This window comes from Chlorocebus sabaeus, chromosome 16 (assembly GCF_047675955.1).
Source record: "Chlorocebus sabaeus isolate Y175 chromosome 16, mChlSab1.0.hap1, whole genome shotgun sequence".
In the NCBI taxonomy this organism is placed as follows: domain Eukaryota; kingdom Metazoa; phylum Chordata; class Mammalia; order Primates; family Cercopithecidae; genus Chlorocebus; species Chlorocebus sabaeus.
In genome coordinates, this window is record NC_132919.1 from 7,244,098 (window position 1) to 7,262,142 (window position 18,045).

The 18,045-nt window shown below is 58.8% G+C and overlaps 2 protein-coding genes across 4 annotated transcripts; one reads left to right on the forward strand and one right to left on the reverse strand.

Annotated features, from left to right (window-relative positions):
* Positions 1–1,150: 1,150 nt before the first annotated feature.
* Positions 1,151–2,295, reverse strand: TMEM256 (transmembrane protein 256). Its single transcript, XM_008010139.3, has 4 exons — positions 2,166–2,295; positions 1,829–1,860; positions 1,483–1,563; positions 1,151–1,383 (listed from the first exon to the last, which is right to left on the reverse strand). Exons 1-4 carry the CDS (start codon positions 2,248–2,250, stop codon positions 1,240–1,242), a joined length of 342 nt encoding a protein of 113 aa, XP_008008330.1. The 5' UTR covers positions 2,251–2,295; the 3' UTR covers positions 1,151–1,239.
* A 964-nt stretch (positions 2,296–3,259) lies between these two features.
* On the forward strand, positions 3,260–18,045 carry NLGN2 (neuroligin 2). Of its 3 annotated transcripts, XM_008010136.3 has the most exons (8): positions 3,651–3,759; positions 6,200–6,904; positions 10,334–10,384; positions 12,534–12,683; positions 12,853–13,038; positions 13,141–13,333; positions 13,706–14,302; positions 15,138–18,045. In XM_008010136.3, the coding sequence occupies exons 2-8, from the start codon at positions 6,445–6,447 to the stop codon at positions 16,009–16,011; spliced, it is 2,511 nt and encodes an 836-aa protein (XP_008008327.1). In that variant the 5' UTR covers positions 3,651–3,759; positions 6,200–6,444; the 3' UTR covers positions 16,012–18,045. The 3 variants fall into 3 exon arrangements, with proteins under 3 accessions (XP_008008329.1, XP_008008327.1, XP_072860773.1); XM_008010138.3 differs by lacking the exon at positions 6,200–6,904 and having other exon boundaries at positions 3,260–3,759; XM_073004672.1 differs by lacking the exon at positions 10,334–10,384.

An 18,045-nucleotide genomic window follows, 5' to 3' on the forward strand; every position in this document is an offset into this window, starting at 1 on the left:
TAACTTAAACTCAGCCCACACTGAAGACTCCCGCTTCTCCAAACCCCTCCCCTCTCCATCTTGTTCTTTGTTCATTGTTTCTTCCACACAATAGAGCTCCTTTAAGGATCATCTCAAGCATTGTGACACATTTTCTGATCCCCAATACATGATCTGTCCCTGCTTTGAACCCCAAAGTATTTTGTAACTAATGATACTCCTATCCTGCCTTGCCTTAATCCTCACTTCCAGAGTAAGAGGGTGCTGATAACAACAGGGCTGAAAACCACGACCCTATAGTAATTTTTAAAAAATCTCAGTACTTTGGGAAGCCGAGGCGGGTGGATTGCTTGAGGTCAGCAGTTCAAGACCAGCTTCGCCAATATGGTGAAACCCCATCTCTACTAAAAATACAAAAATAAGGCATGGTGGCATGTGCCTATAATCTCAGCTACTTGGGAGGTTGAGGCAGGAGAATCACTTGAACCCAGGAGGTGGAGTTTGCAGTGAGCCAAAATCGCACCACTGCACTCCAGCCTGGGCAACAGAGTGAAACTCTGTCTCAAAAAAAAAAAAAAAAAAAAAAAAAAACTAAAAACAGGCCAGGTGTGGTGGCTCATACCTGTAATCACAGCACTTTGGGAGGCCAAGGCAGGCGGATCACCTGAGGTCAGGAGTTTGAAACCAGCCTGGCCAACATGGCAAAACCCCGTGTCTACTAAAAATACAAAAAATTAGTTGGGCATGGTGACGGGCACCTGTAATCCCAGCTATTCAGGAGGCTGAGGCAGGAGAATCGCTTTAACCCAGGAGGCAGAGGTTGCAGTGAGCCGAGGTCGCACCACTGCACTCCAGCCTGGGTGACAGAGCAAGACTCCATCTCAAAATAATAATAAAATTAAAAACCTAGTATGCATCAGAACCACAAGATGAGCTTATTAAAATACAGATTCTCAGGCCCAAAAGAGTGCTTCAGTAGGAATCTGCATTATTCCAAGCATTCTTTATGACTTTGATGCCCACCAGGGTAAGAACATTATAAGTTAACTTGAAGTGAACAGAATCCCCAGACCTAAGCCTCACTGATTAAATCTTAGGAAATGGAGGGAGTTCAGAGGTTAAATCCCTACCCTTCCTCCTCCAAGAGGTTAGATGAACAAAGACTCCAAAGTTTATTTGCCTTTCCTTTTTAATCCTCTTCTTACTCCAGCTGTTTTTAAAAAACTGCCCAGAAAACCCAGTAATTAAGCAAAAGGGAGCTCAAAGAGCCAAGGCAAGCCAGCCCAAGAGCAGCAGGGTCCCTCCCGCAGGGGCCAAAGTCTGGATGCTGGGGTCTCCACTCAGAGCCTGGTAGTAAAAGCTGGTGCAGAATAAGGTCGTTCCGGAAGCTAGCAACAACCCGGCCTGAAGGAGACACAGCACAGAAAACAGGATTGTAAGAACAGGGCAGGCTGAGAGGGAGTGTGTGGGGCTTGGTCAGGGTTAGGCACAGGGAAAGATTACCCAGAAGGGCTTTCTGCAGTGGGGCACCCCTAACAGGGCCAGGCTATGTAAGAAGTGGTGTTTGTTGGCCTTTTCAAACAGCTGTAAGAAAAAGAAACGAAGGGATATCGTAGGCAATACGGGTGTCTGAAATCCCCTGATGATACAAGGGACCAAAGTACATTCCTCCGCCCCACCCTTGAAGTCCCAGCTTGACTTCAGGCCTTTGGCTTACAGAGCCTTTGGCCTTTGCTGCTCCAGAGATCCGCGGCTCGCCCCCGCCCTCCCCGCCCACTTCCCCCAGGGACCCCAGACTTTATGCCTTCGTAGACCCGCGAGTCAGGGAGCCCCAGCGCAGTTACTTCACCTCCTTCCCGTAGGCATCTGGGAATTGGGCGCCTGTGGAGAAAAGAAGCAAAGGTTACCGGTCCTAGTGCCAGCCCTGACCGCCCCCAATCCGGGGGGCCCAGGTGGACATTGGCGAGAAACGGCACCACCCCCTCCCAGGAAGCTTCCGATTGGTAGGAACACGCTCGGGCAGTACTGGGAACCAATTGGACCCAGCTGGGGGACTTTAAAAGGTTTAGGGCTCCGCGGGCAGTCGGATAACCGGGAGGCTGGGCACTTCCTATAGGTTCCGCCCTTGCAGCAGACCCCGGAGGACGCCCCAAGCACAGTCCCAGCTTCGTCCCCAGCCCCCTGACCGTGCGCCCCGTAGGAGGCCAAGCCTAAGGCCGCAGCTCCGGACAAGGCGCCCAAGCGGCGGAAAGCTGCAGCTGGCCCGGCCATAGCTGTAGAACAGGACGCACCACACCAACACCGCCTAGGCCACCCAAGAGGCCAGCCAATCCCGGCCGCCCATGCAAATAAGGTTCACAGGCGCCCAATGCGGGCCGTGTTCATTTCAGCATTGAGCTCTTCACCCGCCTTTGTAAAACCGCTGCAGAGTGGCGAAGACGTCTGGCGGGCGGAGAAACCAGCACCAATTAGGAGCGGAGGAGCTAAGCAGTGGGGGGCGGGGTTGAGGGCGGGACTAGGGGATTTGCGTCACGGATTGGCCCACTTTCCAAGTTGATCGCGTCTTCGAACCCCCCCACCCCCCTGCTCCGGCCAATTTCCAAAGATCCCGGTCTTCTCTCAAAGTTCCGCCCCCTTTCCCACAGGCTCCTCCTGTTCAGCTTCAAATCAAACCCACTCCCAAAAAGAGGCGGCCCCAAAGATAGCAAAGCCCCTCCTATTGCCAGTAAACCCCGCCCACTGCACAGATGGCTCCTCCCCCATGCCTGAAGGCTCCGCCTTCTTTGTATGATGCCCCGCCCCCTGTAGTTAAGATTTTTCTCCCCCCCACCCCCCCGAGACCGCGAGAGCCCCGAGGGTGGAAGATCCTGGGGAATGTCTCCACCCTGCCTTGGCCCGCTACGTCCATCTGTCCGTCTGTCCACTCTCGCCCCCTCCCACCATCTCCAATCCCCCCACTCTCCGGAGGGCGGGCGGGCAGGCGGGTGCGAGCGGGGGGTGTGCGCCGCTCTCTCGGCAGGGGGCGGGGGAGGCGGCCGCGCGGTGACGCGCGGGGCTGCTGCGGCTGCTCCGCCGGCGGATCATCACTCTCGGGCTGGGATGGACGCGGGGCGGGCGGGCCCTGGCGCGCGGAGCCAGGAGTCCGGGCCTCCCGGCTGCTGAGCATCCCTCGAAGCCTCCCCTCACCCCTGCCTTCCCTCCTAGGAGCCGCGCTGACCCCCCACCCCGGGGCTCTGGACTCGGCTCCCGCCCTCCTCTGACTCCCCGGACCTCCCCCTCCCGCCCGCCCTCGGGATCGACTAGATCCCTCCCCCTCCCCGAGGATTCCGGCTGGATCCCTGCCCCTGCACCGCGGATCCTGCGCTCCCGGGCCCCGGGCCCCTGGGGATTGCCGTGGACTCCTCCTCCAGCACCCGATCCTTAGGATCCTCCGCCTGGACCGCCTTCTGGTCCCTCGAAGCCGGCCCACGGAACCAGTGGATCCTCAGTCTAGTCCTGTCCCGTTGTCCCCTCCTTTCTCTATCGTCCCTACTGCGGGGTTCCCTGTTCTCGGGCTCCCCCGATCCCATCCCCTAGCTCTCCTTTTCCCGGGGATCGACTGGATCCCGGCCCCGCCCCCCGGGGCTGGGGCGATCTCCCTCCCCCGCCGGGTGAGGCGCTGCGGGCGGGGGCTGGGCCTGCGGGGCCGCGGGGGCTCAGAGGCCGCCGCCCCCTCCCGAAGGCCGTTCGCCCCCCACTGGAGCCCTGGATGGAGGCACCACGGCCCCAGGGCTGAGCCAGGTAGGACCTAAGCCGGGCCGGTGGAGGGGGCTGCGTGGCGGTCCACTGGGGTCTCCCTCTCCCCATCTCCCTCCCTGCGCCTGGTTTCCCTCAGCCTGCTCTGTCTGCGTGTCTCCGCCTAGGGATGCTCTCGCCGTGTCTCTGCGTCTTGGTCTCTTTGTCTCTGCCTCTCTCCAGTCCATGAATGATCCTTTGAATGGGCCCACAGACCCCGTGTGTTCCCATCTCCCCCTCCCCCTCCTTCTCCCCTTCCCGGCCAAGCCATTTTCACCACTGCAGGAAGGGGGGGCCTGCGGCCTGAGCCCCCGTCCCTCAACTCTCCCCGGCTGGGGGAGTCAGGCCTGGGCAGGAATGGAGAGAGAAGGCAGAGGGATGGGGAGAAGGAGGAGGGAGCAAGATGTGGCAGACAGAGATGGGGAGAGAAAATGGGGGAGACAGAGATGGGGAAAGACAGGAGAGAGAGACGGAAGGCTTGAGGGGGAAATTTGGGGAAGGTATTTGGAGGAGAGAGAAAGAAATGAGAAACACCAAAAAGAGAGATACAGAAGAGAAAGATGTAAAAAGACCGAGGGTGAGAGACTGAAGGCAAGAGCTGGAGCAAGCTGGAAGAGGCCCAGGAAAGATGCTCCCAGGGAGCGCTACGGAGAGGAGAGAGATGGGGGGGCCTCCAGTGGGAGGGAAGGAGGGAGCGGAGCTGGCTGGTGGGAGGAGGCCAGGGGCCCAGAGTACCTTCAGGAGGAGAGGGTGACTGAGGCAGATCTTGTTGTGGGGAGGGGGAGGGGGCAGCAAGGCCATGGTAACTGGCCCAGTCTGGCACAGGAAAAGGAGATCCTGGGGGAATCAGCCCTGAGCCACCTCCAGGTGATGGGGGAATAGGAGCCTTAGAGAAGCTGAAAGGCAGGGGGCATGACTGGGTGTGTGTGGTAAGGATTCCTGTGTCCTCATCTCTGGAATAAATTGACACCTGCAGAGAGCCACCCGCGGGCTGGCGCCTGGCTCTGAAAACCCCGCGTCAGCAAACAGCTCTGGCGGCTGGTGGGGGGACGGGGCGGGGGGGGGCTTGCCGAAATGACCTGGGTGTCTGCCCCTCTGGTCTGATCTTTTCCCTTGGCTGGCCCCTGCTGCCCTGAGCACCCAGGCATCAGAGCAGCAACTGTGGGGGGGCGGGCAAGGGGAAGGGTAAGTGAATGAATGGGTTGGGATGGGAAGAGAAGAAAGCTAAGGGTTGCCCCCAGGACATGGGCCACAATGGCTGGCAAAGATGAAGAGGTGGTGGGGTCCAAGGTTGCTTGAAATTGCTGGAGGGGGCAGTCAGTAGGCTCCTGTGATGTCTTCTGGAGCCCACCTCAGCACCCCCTCTCCCCAGCCAGAGGCCTGGTCACTAATGCTAGGCTCTGATTGCCCAACAGGCAGGGCTTTTAGCGTTCTTAGTGCCCCCAATCTCCCCTTCCTCTCAACATATGTACTTCTTCCTCTATGCTAAGGTTGGGGGGAACTCTTGCATTCTGACTTATGCCTCTGCCCTCCCCTTCATGCCCTGAATGGACTCCCAAACCAAGCCAGCCCCTTCCAGTCTTCCTCCAGACCCCCCCTCCAGGGTTAAAGCTGCAGCCCGTTGCCGAGGTAACATTGCGGGGCAGCATCCCGTCACCCGGCAACCGGCTGCAGGATCACGCATCTGTCCCTGGATTTGCCCCTCCAGCGTCCCCTCCCTACTCTAACCCCAGTCTCAAGGTACCCCAACTTCTGAGGGAGGAAATGGAGAGAGTCTGGGGAGAGAGGGATCCTGGGCAGCACAAATCCTTAACGAATGGTGTGTTGAAATGGGGATAAGGTGCTGGGTTTGTGCAGTCCCAAGAAAGGCCTGAGTCTGGCCTGGGGTGGGGGTTCAGCACCATGAAATTACAGCTCAGGAGTAATTAACACGTATAAACAAACCTGCCACTTCCTGCTGATTAATGACTTGGTATTTTTATTTTCTCCTCCTTGTCTACCTCATTCCCTCCCAGGGAGGTGGGATCTGGGACTCCTGAGTCCCTGAGGATTGCCTGCCTGGGAGGGATACATCAGCTGGAAGGGTGCATGCTGGGTCTGGGGAGCTGACCCGCCTCTCCTCTGGCTGGGCCCTGGACTTGAACCACATCTGGGCCCCACCCCCAGCCTTGGCGCCTGCTGAGGGGAGAAGGGCTGCTGGGTGGGAGTGGGGAGGTGTCAGGGGGCCTGTGGGTGGGAGAAGGGGGCAACTTGGTCTGAATTCCAGGTCACTAACCACTTCTCTCTTCTGTTTCCCCGTTCCTTTCTGTCTGCCCCATCCAATTTCCCTTCCCCTCGGCCACCTCTGTATTTTTCTGTCTGTCCGTCTGTGTCTGTCTGTCGGTGTCTGTCTGTCTGTGTCTGTCTGTCTCCTGCCGCCCTGCCCTTCTCGCTCCACCTCCCGCAGGTCGGGCCTGCCTTCACCTTCTCCCACCTCCTTCCCCTTCCCCACCCCGTGCCCCCTCCATGGAGAGGAACAGACCCCTTCTCTGTCCAGTCTAACCCAGGTCCCTCCCCACCCCCCTCCTCCCTCCTTTCCCCCACCCCCTCCTCCCTCCTGGGGCGAGGGGGGCCTCCCTCCCTCTCCCCCCCCTTCTCTCTCTCTCCGAGGGGGGGGGGTCCCGGGGAGGGAGGGGGGGTCCCCCGATCAGCATGTGGCTCCTGGCGCTGTGTCTGGTGGGGCTGGCGGGGGCTCAACGGGGGGGAGGGGGTCCCGGCGGCGGCGGCGCCCCGGGCGGCCCCGGCCTGGGCCTCGGCAGCCTCGGGGAGGAGCGCTTCCCGGTGGTGAACACGGCCTACGGGCGAGTGCGCGGTGTGCGGCGCGAGCTCAACAACGAGATCCTGGGCCCCGTCGTGCAGTTCTTGGGCGTGCCCTACGCCACGCCGCCCCTGGGCGCCCGCCGCTTCCAGCCGCCTGAGGCGCCCGCCTCGTGGCCCGGCGTGCGCAACGCCACCACCCTGCCGCCCGCCTGCCCGCAGAACCTGCACGGGGCGCTGCCCGCCATCATGCTGCCTGTGTGGTTCACCGACAACTTGGAGGCGGCCGCCACCTACGTGCAGAACCAGAGCGAGGACTGCCTGTACCTCAACCTCTACGTGCCCACCGAGGACGGTAAGGGCGCGGGCACAAAGCCGGGCACCCTGTGGACACAGCCCACAAACGCACATGCAGACCCTCAGGCACTGGCACCGCTCTGGGGCTCAGAGCTGGGCCTTTGTGGGGGCAGTGAGGGACAGAGCGTCCTGCAGCCTCTACGTGCCCCCTGAGGATTGTAAGGGTGCCTCCAGGCAGTCCCAGGCACACACCCTGCAGACAGCTGCCCCATAAGACCCACAGGGGGTCATGGTAGGGATAGCAGGCACTGGTCTAGGCTCACACACTCTCTCCCCAAAGAGGCACAGTCTGCCAGCCAATCTCAACCTGGACACGGAGGGGGAATCAGGTGATCCACCCTCTGCTCAGACACCCACTCCAACCTTGCCCCACCTCCCGCTGCCAGACCTGAGCTTGTTCCTGGCAGAATACCCAGGTTAGCTACATCTGCACTTCAGGACAACGCAGGCTCTCCCTCTCCCCCTGGCCCGCGAGGGCTGCCTTCCACCTATCACATCATGTCCAGAGCCCCTTGCCTGAGCTGAGCGCCTTGGCAGTGGTACCGATGTCCTTCTCTTCTCCTTTGAGCCCTGTACTGCCCCGAAGGATCAGGGAAGCTCCTTGTCGAGGGCCCCTCCGCTCACAGCACAGCTCACCCGTCTTCCCTGGGGCTCTTGAACTTCTGTTCTTAATGAACTCTTGTTCACTACAGGACTGCTCATAGCCCCTGGCACCCTCCCTCTGTGCAGCTCTCCACCCTCCATGCTCAGCACTCCAAGACTAATCAGAACACCTTCCGGAGTCTGAACAGGGTGCAATAGGTGGATTCCAGCCATCACAGCAGACCAGCTTCACAAACACCGCCCCGCCCCCCTGCCCCATGGCTCTTCTGACGCCCATCTCACCGCTCCCAAACATGGCAGCATCTGCATAGAGACCATCCGTTGCCACCACGCTTGCCACAGGCCATGTTTCCAGCAACCTTACACATAGGCCTGGTACCCGGGAGCCCCTAATGTACCCTGTACACACCCAGCACCTCCACGGCGCGTGCTCAAGTCCCGAAACAGACTGCAGATCCCAGCTACTCCACACTTAAATCATCACCCAACCAACTTATACACTGACCTTGTGCTCCAGCACCCCACAGTCACAATTCCCAATACTTTCATATCACACACACCCCCAGCACATCTCTGAAACTGCGTACCGTGTCACCCACACACACCCGTGCTCCTCAGCATCCCTGGATACAGATCACGTGCCTTAAGAACATCCACATGTACACCTTACACCCCAGGAACCCTGCAAGCCTGGGCTGTGTGTTCAGCAGGCCCCTCACACCATAGTCCCCAACACCCCCAACACTCCTCAATCATTGTTTACCCCACTCCCACCAAGGGATCATCTGCACCCGACCTCAGGTGGTGAAAACACATCGGCAACCTTGCACCCTACTCACTGAACAAGTACTCCAACACCATGCCCCCTGCACCCGCGATCCGCTCCTGCCAAGCACGGAACATCTCATGCACCTCCACCCACCCGTGTCTGTCCCAATACCTCCCAAATGGACCATTCACCCTGTATCCCCCATCCTAGCCACACCCATCTCTGTATAAACCACGCCTCCCAACAACCCATACGCACAATGCACAGAGCGTCATCTACTCTCATCCTATTCGAATTTGAAGCACCCTAGTTCCCCATAAGCCATTTATCCCAGTACATGTCCCACCTGCCCCCCAGTACAACACCCTCCACGGGAGAGCCATGCACGCCACACTCCTCTGCCATCCCAGCGCCTGCCCCATGGTGAGTCCTTCACCTCAGCACCTGCACGCGGGCTGCCCATCCCATCACACAGGCCCTGCACACCCCAGAGCCCCCTCATGGGTGCTGCCTCGTCACCCCCCATGTGAAACATCCACCCTGAACTTGTACCAATGGACTGTCCACCCCAACACCTCTACACAGTTGTCTGCCCCTGCCCCCACACCACCCTTGCCCACACCTTCTGTATTTTTAGCCACTGCTTATTGCAGACCTGCTTGGGGCCTGACACATTCAGGTGATCTCACTGAATCTTCACACCAGCTCTGGGAGGAAGAGGTGGACTCAGGCGCACTCACACACGCGCTTCATAGACTCATGTGCACACATGCCCTGCTGACTTGGTCCCCACCCCATCCTCTCACAAAGAAGAGGTCCTGTTCCCAGCGGGTCCCCATGGGGCGATCACTGCCACTTAGGAGACGCCTTCCAGAGCTTGCCTTGGCCTTGACCCATCCTTACTTTGATCCATGTGCCAGTCCCTGTGTCACTGAGGAAAAACCAATCAGCCTTGGGGAACCCCCAGGCCTCTGGGCTCCAGCTCGCCCCTGACTAACCCCGTAATCTGGAAGAAGCCCTGACACTGGGTGAACCTGGTGCTCCCGGTACCTGCTGGCACCTGTGTGCCAGGCTGGCTCAGGGCACTGTGTTTCTTGTTCCCTGTTTGTGGACTGAACCACCCACTCAGCCGTTGGGGAAGGGGGTGCTTTTTGGCAGTGGAGCAGGGGCAGGGGAGGCGGTGGCTGGTGGCCCTGGTGGGAAAGTCACCATTTTGCGGGGAGGAGAGGAAGCCTGGGTGAGGGACGAGGTTGTGGGGAGTGCGGAGGGTTGAGCTGGAGTGGAGGGCAAGACCTGATGACCCCCTTCCCTGCTTTGCCCACACTGGGGACTGGGGTAAGAAGCCAGGCCTGTGAGTGCGGATAGATGAGAAGTGCTGGCGGTGAGGCTGGGTAGCGGGCAGGCAGCCCCAGCTGACCTTCCCATAGCCCCGCAGTGGGGAGCAGAAGGCTTCTGGGGCTGAGCTGTGGGGCAGGCTGCCCCCCAACCTTGTCCTGCCCGCTGCCCTGCAGAGTGGTCCAGAGGGAAGCAGTCTCCTGCTGCAGTCGCTCCTCCCTACAGCCTTGTGGGGACAGGCAGGTGCTTCGCTGGCCCTGAAGGGGGCCTTCTGAGAGGTGGCCTGGGTGGCAAGCTGGCCTTGGTCTCCCAGGGGCTCTGGGTGGGCTTCCTCTCCCCTCCCACCCCACCTCTAACACTGTTTCATTTCCAGCAATTAGCAAACACATCGACAAGCCAAAACCTTTCCAGCCAAGTGGATATGTCTTAAGACAGGCCTCAGCCCACTCAGGCACCCCACCCCCCCAAAACCAGCCTTTTCTTTGGGGCATGACTTTTTCTGGGGAGGGGAACAAAATTGGGTTGTAGAAACGTTTTTCTCTTTTCTTGGTTTCTTTTTCTTGCAAACAAATTTTGCTTTTTTTGGCTTATTTTTTCTGCCTCCCCCACCCTCCCCTTTTCTGCTTTCTCTCCTCCCCTCCCCATCCACCACCTCCCCCCGACCCCCATCTTTCCCCACAAAATTGTCCTTTTTTCTCTGTTTTGTGTTCCCGGTCTTAGGTCCGCTCACAAAAAAACGTGACGAGGCGACGCTCAATCCGCCAGACACAGGTAGATTTAAAAATCCCGCTGCTGCATGTGGTTGCTTATAAGAGGAAGTTCATGGCCCTGCCCCTCACTAAATGTCCCCACAGCCCTCAAGGCCCCTCAGTCGTTCTCCCAACTAAAATGAAAAAGAAAAGAAAAGAAAAATTTTTAATAATTGGAAAAAAGAATTATGAAAACTTCAAACGAAATTTGAACAATGTTGGACCCACTAGAAAACCTGCCAGAAAAGCTAAACATGGTGAAAATAAGCTGAGAAACAAAAAGAAATTGGAATGTCAGAAAAAAAAATTCAAAAGATTTGGATAAAATGTTTAGAATTTGAAAGAAATCTGGACGGTTTTGAAACTTGTGAAATGTAACATTTGAAAAAAACAATTTGAAATTGGAGCAAAACAACAGTTCAAAAAAAATTTAAAAGTTGGCAAATTGATGACACCATTGAAACATCAGAAGCCTGTTGCAATTTCCAAAAGCCTGTCAGACACAGAAAACGCAAACATTTGAAGTGAATGAAAGAATTTGACAATTTTTGAAAGCAGGGCCCAATATCTTGAAGTTTCACCACAAAATTTTGAAAAAAAAAATGCAAAGAATTTTTTTCTTTTTTTCTTTTTTTCCAAAATGGATCTTTTTGTTTTTTCTTTTCTTGTTGAATCTGCCCCGAGAGCTTCTTGCTTTTTGGTTGTTTTTTTTTTCTTTCTTTCTTTCTTCTTTCTTGATCCTGTTTTTGTTGTTGGTTTTGAATTCTTGTTGCCCCAGCCCCTCTTCCTGCTCCTTCCCTTTCTGACCCCTCCTCCCCCCACACTGGGAGAGGGGTGGGGTGAGGATGGGAGAACTGAGGACAATTAGGACAGGACCTTGGAAGGAAGGAGATTCCAGCCTGAAACTGCTGGGAGGTCACTTGAGGTTCAGGAGCAAAGGAGAGGACAGGATTTGGGGAGAACACAGCGAGGGTGCTGCCCACCTGGGAGCTCTGGTGGAAACAGTCAGGAGCATGGGGGCTGCAGAGGGGGTCTTAGGGATGGGAGGCAGGAAGCTGTCTGTGAGGTCAAGGAGAATGTCTTAGTGACCTGCAGGTTGACCTTCTGGCAGGAGGGATGTTTCTAGCAAGATGAGGGAAGTGGGCAGAGGCGCTGGGACCAGCTGTGGAGGCCCAGGCCTGGCTTTGGTTTGCTGAGTGTCCAGGCTAGCAGGGAGGGCCGGTGTCAAGAAAGAGGAGGACCTGTGGGCAAGGGGTGACCCCAGCCCTAGCACTATGGCTGAATCATGGGGAGCTGCAGGGGCAGAGGAGGGTACTGTAGCCTCGGGGACCCTGGCAAGCACTCTCAGACTCCCACCTCCTCTGGAATTAGTCACCCTTCAGTCCAATCTGGAGCGACCCGAGGACCTGATCACATGTGGCAGTGATCAGGGGATCCTCTGGGGGTATGGCGGGAAGGAGTCCAGTGCAGAACCCGGGGCTCAGGCCAGTTTGGGGGTATCCAAGACTAAGCTGCACCCTGGCTTCATTAAGCAGGCTCTTCCTCCTCCTGCCACAGTAATTAGGCTGGGGGTTGCCATGGTGACTGGGGAGGTGACCTAGAAAGGAATTAGGGCGGGGAGGAGACCAAGCCCTAGGGACCCTAGGCCTGGCACCCCTCACCCACAGACCAGGGACCCTAGGCCTGACACCCCTCACCCACAGACCAGGGTACCATGTGGAGTGGAGGCCCAAGGCCTGAGTCGGAGGAGATGCCAGGACCCTCCCAGCAGCTCCAGCTCCAATTCTAGCCTCGGGAGCTTGCTCGGCCCAGGGACAGGAAGGAGATGTCCTATGTGGGGGGGTGTTGGGGGTTCCCTGGATCCAGCAGATGCCCTAAGGAGGGCCACTGCCCACCCCCAGCCTCTATGGGGTTTCTTGGAAGGTCTGCATTGGAGAAGTGGCGCGGGGAAGGCTGGCAGAGGGTGGGGAGGGACCGTCTGCCAGGGCTAGCTGGGGAGGGAGGAGGGGAATCCGGTCTTGCCCCCCAGGGATGGGAGTGACATGTCCCCTGAGCTCCAGGCCAGTCCTCAGCAGGCCTAGGAGCTGGGCGGTGCTGCTTCCGGTCTGACTGTGTCCTTGTCCCTGACCCCCTGGCCCACCTGCCCACCCACCCACCCCCTCCCCACGCAGATATCCGTGACCCTGGGAAGAAGCCTGTGATGCTGTTTCTCCACGGTGGCTCCTACATGGAGGGAACCGGAAACATGTTCGATGGCTCAGTCCTGGCCGCCTACGGCAACGTCATTGTAGCCACGCTCAACTACCGTCTTGGGGTGCTCGGTGAGGGTGGGCAGCCAGCTCCGGGGATCGGGGGAGTCTGGGAGGTGTGCCTGGTGGGCAGGGCTCGTCCACATCCAGTAGAATGGCTTCTGGGCTGGACTGAGCTGCCCAGAAAGAGGGCAGGGGCGCTGTGACGCCTCCAGGGAGCCCTCTTCTTCTCTCCTCCCAGGTTTTCTCAGCACCGGGGACCAGGCTGCAAAAGGCAACTATGGGCTCCTGGACCAGATCCAGGCCCTGCGCTGGCTCAGTGAAAACATCGCCCACTTTGGGGGCGACCCCGAGCGTATCACCATCTTTGGGTCTGGGGCAGGGGCCTCCTGCGTCAACCTTCTGATCCTCTCCCACCATTCAGAAGGTACCAGCAGTGTCCCAGCCTGTCCCACCCTTCCCGACCCTGCCAGCTCCCCCTTCTCCTTCAGGCTTCACAACCTGGCCTGAGGTCTGCCTGTCCCACCAGGGCTGTTCCAGAAGGCCATCGCCCAGAGTGGCACCGCCATTTCCAGCTGGTCTGTCAACTACCAGCCGCTCAAGTACACGCGGCTGCTGGCAGCCAAGGTGGGCTGTGACCGAGAGGACAGCGCTGAAGCTGTGGAGTGTCTGCGCCGGAAGCCCTCCCGGGAGCTGGTGGACCAGGACGTGCAGCCTGCCCGGTATGGGATGGGAGAGGGCTGGGTCCAGGCCTTCACTCTCCTTACTGGTTCCAAGGAGGCTGAGGTGAGAGGTGCCTGTGGGCATCCCCTTTGGCAAGGAGAAATGGGCTTCAGGCCCCCAGTAGGTGGCCTCCTCTCTCAAGCCTTCCTTCAGTGGAGGTGCTCAGACAGAGCAGGTGAGCATAGGGTACCGTGAAGTGCTTTAGGAAGACTTCCGGAGAGGCCAGATCCCCTGAAGGACCCATTGGAGGATCTCAAGTAGGGAAGAAGGGTCTTGCAGGTAGAGGGAAGCATCTGTGTGTGGGCTTAGCAGGCCACGGGCCGAGAGGAGGCCAGGGAGCAGGTGGTGAGACCCTGACCGCTTCTCCCCAGCTACCACATCGCCTTTGGGCCCGTGGTGGACGGCGACGTGGTCCCCGATGACCCTGAGATCCTCATGCAGCAGGGAGAGTTCCTCAACTATGACATGCTCATCGGCGTCAACCAGGGAGAGGGCCTCAAGTTCGTGGAGGACTCTGCAGAGAGCGAGGACGGGGTGTCTGCCAGCGCCTTCGACTTCACTGTCTCCAACTTTGTGGACAACCTGTATGGCTACCCGGAAGGCAAGGATGTGCTTCGGGAGACCATCAAGTTTATGTACACAGACTGGGCCGACCGGGACAATGGCGAAATGCGCCGCAAAACCCTGCTGGCGCTCTTTACTGACCACCAATGGGTGGCACCAGCTGTGGCCACCGCCAAGCTGCACGCCGACTACCAGTCTCCTGTCTACTTTTACACCTTCTACCACCACTGCCAGGCGGAGGGCCGGCCTGAGTGGGCAGATGCGGCTCACGGGGATGAACTGCCCTATGTCTTTGGCGTGCCCATGGTGGGTGCCACCGACCTCTTCCCCTGCAACTTCTCCAAGAATGACGTCATGCTCAGTGCCGTGGTCATGACCTACTGGACCAACTTCGCCAAGACTGGGTGAGGGCCAGAGGGGCTGGGTGGGGCTGGGTGGGGCTGGGCGGGCCCTCCTTCCTTCACATGGCCACCATTCCTCTGTTAAGGCACTCACTCTGGCCTGCTGTCTTGCTTGAATGAAAGCAACCCAGACACCTCTGTGCTAGGCACTGAACTGAGTGTTGGAGACTCAGCAGTATCAGACAGAGAGGCCCCTGTCCTTTCTGGGGAGTAGGGGGCCCATTCGGTGGTTTTGGTTTGGCGTCCATCTCTCCCTCCTCCTTGCCTGATCCCCCCTGCCCAAGCCCCCTAGGGCTCTGCACCTCTGGCTGACTGCTCAGGTGTGTGTGTCTGAGTGTGTGCAAGAGTTTCTGTCTGTCTCTTTACTTCTGTCTCTGTCTCTCTCTGGAAATCCACTGGCAGCTCTTCTCCCCTTCCCTCTGCTGCTCTCTTACGTCTGTTTACTTTTCACTGTCTCCGGCTGCCGGCTGATTTCAGCCTCGCTGTGTCTCTGTCTCTGGCTGTCCCTCCCATGTTTTTGACTCTGTCTCTGTTTCATTCAGGCTCAGCTTCTGCTTCTCCGGGACTATCTCTGTGCCTGTCCCTGCCCCTCTGCCCGCAGTTCTGGCTGTCCCTGGCAGTCTGTCTCCATCCCTCTTTGTCTCTCTGGCGTTGTCTTCTGCAGTTTCTCTGTCTCTTCGTCTCCATCTACGTCTCTCTGCCTCTGTGACTTTTTCTCTGGCTTTCTTGCCGTCCCCCTGTCTCTCTGCATCTCTGTCTGGCTCCCTTCCCACTGCCACCCACCCTCCTTCAGAGCCTTGCCCTCACTCTTCCTTTCCCTGCCCTCCTGTGCCCACAGGGACCCCAACCAGCCAGTGCCGCAGGATACCAAGTTCATTCACACTAAGCCCAATCGCTTCGAGGAGGTGGTATGGAGCAAATTCAACAGCAAGGAGAAGCAGTATCTGCACATAGGCCTGAAGCCACGTGTACGTGACAACTACCGCGCCAACAAGGTGGCCTTCTGGCTGGAGCTCGTACCCCACCTGCACAACCTGCACACGGAGCTCTTCACCACCACCACGCGCCTGCCTCCCTACGCCACGCGCTGGCCGCCTCGTCCCCCTGCTGGCGCCCCGGGCACACGTCGGCCCCCACCGCCCGCCACCCTGCCTCCCGAGCCTGAGCCCGAGCCCGGCCCGAGGGCCTACGACCGCTTCCCCGGGGACTCGCGGGACTACTCCACGGAGCTGAGCGTCACCGTGGCCGTGGGTGCCTCCCTCCTCTTCCTCAACATCCTGGCCTTTGCTGCCCTCTACTACAAGCGGGACCGGCGGCAGGAGCTGCGGTGCAGGCGGCTTAGCCCACCTGGCGGCTCAGGCTCTGGCGTGCCTGGTGGGGGCCCCTTGCTCCCCGCTGCGGGCCGTGAGCTGCCACCAGAGGAGGAGCTGGTGTCACTGCAGCTGAAGCGGGGTGGTGGCGTCGGGGCGGACCCTGCAGAGGCTCTGCGCCCTGCCTGCCCGCCCGACTACACCCTGGCCCTGCGCCGGGCACCGGACGATGTGCCTCTGTTGGCCCCCGGGGCCCTGACCCTGCTGCCCAGTGGCCTGGGGCCACCGCCACCCCCACCGCCCCCCTCCCTTCATCCCTTCGGGCCCTTTCCCCCGCCCCCTCCCACTGCTACCAGCCACAACAACACGCTACCCCACCCCCACTCCACCACTCGGGTATAGGGGGCGGCGTGGGGAGGCCCTCCTCCCCGGCCCTCCCTGGCCCGGCCACTCCGAAGGCGGGGAGGAGGACTTGGCAACTGGCTTTTCTCCTGTGGAGTCGTCACGCGCCATCCAGCAGCACTGAGGTGGACATGGGGTTCCTCCCTGGGGTGCGTGTCTCTCCCACGCAGAGAAGCCCCGTCTCTTCTCTGGACCTGGGCCTTTGAACAACTGGGGGGCGTTTTCTCCCCTCCATTGGGACACCCGTCTTCGGTGTGTGGAATGTGGTATTTTCCCGCGTGGAGGTGTGCTTTCTCACAACGGGGTGTGTTTTCCCATGTGCAGGGTGAGGTTTTTTTTGCCGCCCTGGACACATGTTGGCCCCCTCAAAGAATTTCTGTGGGGATTTGTACCCCAGAATCCTGTTCCCTCATCCCTTCTCCCACCTCCTCCCCTCTCCCTCCCCCTGGAGACCCTGGAAGTGGTGTGTTCACAAACAGTGACCCTTGGCCACCAGACCACAGAGGATGGAGCCTGGGAAGCAGCGAGGAAATCACAGTCCCCTCGCCCCTGCCTCCCCTGCCCCCACCCCGGCGAAGCATGTTCCCCCCGCACCCGCCTTGGCACAAGTCAGATGAAGCACGTTCTGCCAGGGAGGCCCTCACCTTCCAGAGAGGACAGACACAGATTTCCTGCGTGGGGAGGGAGGAGTCCACGCATCCTGGTGCTGCCTGGAAGCTTATTTTCCCGTGGTCCAGGACGCATTTCTCTGAGTGGAAACATGTTCTTGCATGTGGCAGACGGCCCCTCTCTTCCCAGCACTTCCCTGCCTCTCCCAGGCCTCAGGCCCAGCACTCAGTTTCTCCTCACATGGCAGGTGAGCACAGACTTCTAGTTGGCAGGAGCTGAGGAGGGTGAACAAACCTGGAGGAGGCCCAGCCCTTGCTCCCGAGTTGGGGGTAGGGGGCGTGGCAACGTACCCACCACAGAGGCCATGCATGTTTGACCAAAGCCCTCACTGGGGTCCGAGGACAGCCTTTTCCTCAGGCCTCAGAGCGTTGCTCATCCGTGCCAAACTGTGTAGGTGGGTTTGAGCGGAAAGACCCCCAAAATGTGCCAAGAATTTCCCAGTCCCAGGCAGGGCAGGGGAACTAAGGGCAAGCAGGATACAGGGTGAAGGATGTGGCACGTGAGGGGGCTCCCGCCTGTGCCCCTTCTCCTCACCATGTCTCCCTCCCCTGCCCTGCCTCAGTTCCCCATTTCCCTTCATCCCCGTCACTCTCTTTGAAGCTGTCCCCACCTCAGTGTCAGACCAGCCCTCTCCTCAGCTGACCACCTTCTCTGACCCGCGCCCCCTCCTTGGCTGAAAGAAAGGAGTCTTGAAGGGTGGAGGGGAGGCAGCGGGGAGGAAGGTCTCACCAGACAGGTTGGGGAGAATGAGGTCAGCGGTGCTGAGGAACAGATGGAGGGGGCAGTGGGGATGGGGCTTGGGCAGACACCAGCAGGAAGAATTTGAAATGTGTGAGGTGACTCCCCAGAGGGCCTCTGGGAAAAGAATGATGTCTGGAAGGGCTTAAGGGACACAGTGGACGAGGGGAGAGTCCTCATCTGCTGGCATTTTATGGGGTGTTAGTGCCAAACTTGAATAGGGGCTGGGGTGCTGTCTTCCACTGACACCCAAATCCAGAATCCCTGGTCTTGAGTCCCCAGAACTTTGCCTCCTGACTATCCCTTCTCCTCCTACCTCCATCCATGGAAAATTAGTTCTTTTCTGATCCTTTCCCCTGCCTGGTCTAGCTCCTCTCCAAACAGCCATGCCCTCCAAATGCTAGAGACCTGGGCCCTGAACCCTGTAGACAGATGCCCCCCAAATTGGGGCATGGGAGGGGGGCTGGGGGACCCCATGATTCAGCCACGGACTCCAATGCCCAGCTCCTCTCCCCAGAACAATCCCAACAATCCCTTATCCCTACCCCAACCCTTTGCGGCTCTGTACACATTTTTAAACCTGGCAAAAGATGAAGAGAATATTGTAAATATAAAAGTTTAACTGTT